This window comes from Zea mays, chromosome 1 (genome assembly GCF_902167145.1).
Source record: "Zea mays cultivar B73 chromosome 1, Zm-B73-REFERENCE-NAM-5.0, whole genome shotgun sequence".
NCBI lineage: Eukaryota > Viridiplantae > Streptophyta > Magnoliopsida > Poales > Poaceae > Zea > Zea mays.
Window position 1 is genome coordinate 277,651,347 of NC_050096.1, and position 3,705 is coordinate 277,655,051.

Consider the following 3,705-nt stretch of genomic DNA (forward strand, 5'->3'; position numbering starts at 1 on the left):
TCGGATATTTCACGGTTTTGTCGAATACGAATCTAAAACCGGATAGAGAAAAACTGAATTCGAATATATCCATTTGACATTTGACTTTCATATTAAAATACGGATATTCATATAAACATTTTATTTGAATAAGAATACAGATAATTCGGATTTCCACGCATGTGAATCCATCCCTAGTATCCACTTAGCAGGAAGAGTACGTATTTATGTATCCAGGGTAACCAAACATTCTTCTATACGAGATTATAGGTATCCATCAATGACCTTCATGTAAAAAAAAACATGCACTTGAGTTACACGATACGTAGATTTATAAATGCAAATATTTGCATTTATAAATGTAAAAAAACATCCAATGGACAAAGAGTTAAGTATTGGGCTGGGCCAAAACACCCGATTGCCATTAGATTAGACAGATCCATATATTTATAAATGCAAATATTTGTTTTGGAGTCTGCTACGCGCGCTAACGCTACACATGAACTTACGTCACATATGTACGGCAGGGAGCAAAGCTGTACATCATCTACATATTGCCTGCCGAAGACATTCCAGATGCGAGCAGTTTAGTGGCAAACAAAATCATCACCTGCTTTGGCACTAGTTCAGCTAGCATAGATGGCATATCCTTCGGTCTGGAGAAGACGTTGATACCATACCAGAGGTTTGACCAATACACATCACGTGGTCTCAGGAGCCCAATCCTTTACCCATAACATAGGGTTTGTGTCAGCGACCTACTGACGATATGTATTGATTCAACTAAGAACTAGTAGCAGTTACAGCAGAGGAAGCAGAAATGGATGAGGAAGACAACAGTATAGAACTAAGACGAAGACATTAGTAGAGAACAACGATGCTTGACGAAGAAGAAGAACGGTTCTATTGTTTTTGCATATCCATCTTTAATTGTTGCTGCTCCTTATATATTGTCAGCTAACTGGGCCGGCAAATACCATATGGGCTGGGTACCTGACATTTCCCTCTCCTTGAGGTGCGGCTTGCCCCCAAGCTGCTGTTCGCAACACCACCAGGATCCCAAATAAAGACTGAGCATATATGTAGGTCACTGCATGTAGGTCACTGGTAGCAAGGAACACCAAGACAACCATGATGTTCAAACCCAAGCACGCCAACTCCTGAGGTGGAGGCCATGGTTGCTTGATCTCACTGCGGCGAGCAAGAAGGTCGTCACCCAAGTTGTTAGCTACCAGCACCATTCCCTTTCCAATAGTGTAGTAGCCACGAGAGAAGTTGTTAGTTGTGTCCTCCTTCCCTGAGATGAGCTGCTCTAGGTGGAAGATCTCGGGGTACAGATCATGCTCAGGATTGATGAAGATGGCTCTGGCCACCTGCTTGCTAGAACTAGTCTTGCTGCAGAACATGTTGAAGGCATCCTGCGGGACACTAACCGAGGTAGCACTTTGCTGCATTTTCTCAAACACCACTTGAGCATCAATCAAGGTCAATGCAGACCGGCTATCTGTGAGCTTGAGCTCCTGGCAGTTAAACAACTTGCACAGCCTGCAGCACGCGTCGAACAGACTCCTCCAGATGATGAAATCAGAACGGCAGTTCACCCTGGTCAACCTCTCCACCGAGTTGTACTCCTTGCCCTTGACGTCGGCGACGACTGCCACCTCTGGCACTGATGTCGCCTGCTCCTCTTCTTTGGGCCGCTTCACCCTTTCCGTGATCGCTCGGCATGCTAGCATCGCCCTTGGCTGCTGTCGCTCGGCCAACGATGGCCCGCCACGCTGCAGCTGCAGCTGCTTGCTGCTCTTGTTGTCGCACGAGAACCAGCACGTCGTGCTCTCCGGTGAGGAGCTTGTGGGCGTTGCGTTCCTGGCTGGCGACGGCACGACCATCTGGGTTACTCGCGCCGCCACGGCCGCGTCGAACGCGCCGGTCGAGTCCGCGAGCGGAAACAGGCGTTGGCACCGCTTCACGACGTGCACGGCAGTGTCGCACGAGGTGGAGAGGATGTCGTTGGTGCTGTTCTGGTTCTCGTCGGGTGGCTCGTGGATCTCGGCGCACATGAAGACGCGCTTCCCCTTGAGGTCAGCCTCCGTGAGGTCCCCGACGCTCATCTTCCCCATGCTGGCCATGGCCGGCGTGCCGCGCGTAGAGGACGCCTGCTGGCACGCGAGCGCCAGCGATCGCGCCGACTGCCACAACGCAACAGAACCTCCCTTATCACTAGGTAGATGCGAGCCGTAGTGTGCCATGGCGAGTTCGGCTGTGAGCCCCGAAGTCGAACAGGTGGTAGGCAGCTTGGTGATGTCAGTGCCATCGAAGAGAGTATCTTCGCCGAGGTCGTCCAGTCGCGTAGGCGCTCCTCCATCCGAGCCGGGGACGACGACGTGCTGCAGATCCTGATGGAGGCCAGGTACAGGGACGAGCGTGGCACGACCGAGCCCGAGGTCACGGGGCTGGTGGTCGCCATCATCTTCTCCGGTAAGCACACGAGCTCGCCCACCAGCACGTGGACGGGCGCCCAGCTCCTGCGCCACGCGGAGTGCATGGAGGCGGCTCTCGACGAGCAGCGGAGGGCCGTGGCGGAGCACGTGGACGAGGCTGGGCTCGTCGGTGGAAGCGGTGGAGGGTTTGTCCCAGTCGTCGGCGATCTCCGCGTTGGCAGCGCCATCGCCATCGAAGAGTCCGCCCCAGTTGTCGGCGGTGACGGGCTCCTCGTAGCGCAGCTCGTTGGAGTCGTCGCCGCTGTCGAAGAGGTTGACCGATGCGTGGGACTCGACTCGCGGACGCCACGACTCCAGCGCGCTGACGCGAATTGCCGCAGCAGCCTCCACGGCGTCGATCTCGGTGTTGGTAGCCGCGTAGCTACGGACCGCACCACACTCGACGTCGGCGGTGCTGGAGAAGGCAGCATCGGCCGCAGACGTGAAGGTGGCGATGAGCTCGCCGACGCGGTGGTTGTCGAGCACCTCGTCGGGGTCGATGGGGGTGACGTCATTGGACACTGTCTGTTCGAGCACTGCCCAATGGCGATCCTGAGCATCAAGGAGATCGCAGATCTGTTGAAGCAAGCGAGTTTGAGTCGCCAACGCCTGTGATTGCGCTTCCATTGCCCCCGCCAGACTGGAATTGGCAGCACCCGTCATGGTTGCATGGCTCAACGGAAGGTGGGTAGCGTAGCGAGTTTTCCCAGAGATCAACAGTCTTTGATACCGATTGTCAGCGACCTACTGACGATATGTATTGATTCAACTAAGAACTAGTAGCAGTTACAGCAGAGGAAGCAGAAATGGATGAGAAAGACAGCAGTATAGAACTAAGGCGAAGACATTAGTAGAGAACAACGATGCTTGACGAAGAAGAAGAACGGTTCTATTGTTTTTGCATACCCATCTTTAATTGTTGCTGCTCCTTATATATTGTCAGCTAACTGGGCCGGCAAATACCATATGGGCTGGGTACCTGACAGTTTGATGACTGGATCACCCGGGAAGCAACGACTGCTGCATAGCGAGTCTCCAAGAACACCAAGGCACCGGGGCAGTTCTGTTCAGTAGCAAAACAGGATTCATGCCGACGCACGAAAAATCACATGTAGAAAGAATCATTATATGGAATTACAAGGTACAAGGAAACCTTTTACATTAAAAGACATTGTTTCCTTCTTGGTTCCATGACACTCTTGATGATGATGTGGCAGTGTGTTACATTAAAAGACATATTGCTCTA

The 3,705-nt window shown here is 52.3% G+C and overlaps 1 protein-coding gene across 1 annotated transcript; it reads right to left on the reverse strand.

The window, feature by feature from the left end:
* Positions 1–708: 708 nt before the first annotated feature.
* LOC100280049 (uncharacterized) lies at positions 709–3,084 on the reverse strand. Its single transcript, NM_001152990.1, has one exon. It carries the CDS (start codon positions 2,226–2,228, stop codon positions 933–935), a length of 1,296 nt encoding a protein of 431 aa, NP_001146462.1. The 5' UTR covers positions 2,229–3,084; the 3' UTR covers positions 709–932.
* Positions 3,085–3,705: the final 621 nt, after the last annotated feature.

Excerpts from the sequence above, each read along its gene's own strand:
- LOC100280049 (NM_001152990.1), bottom strand. The coding sequence starts at position 2,228 with ATGGCACACTACGGCTCGCATCTACCTAGTGATAAGGGAGGTTCTGTT.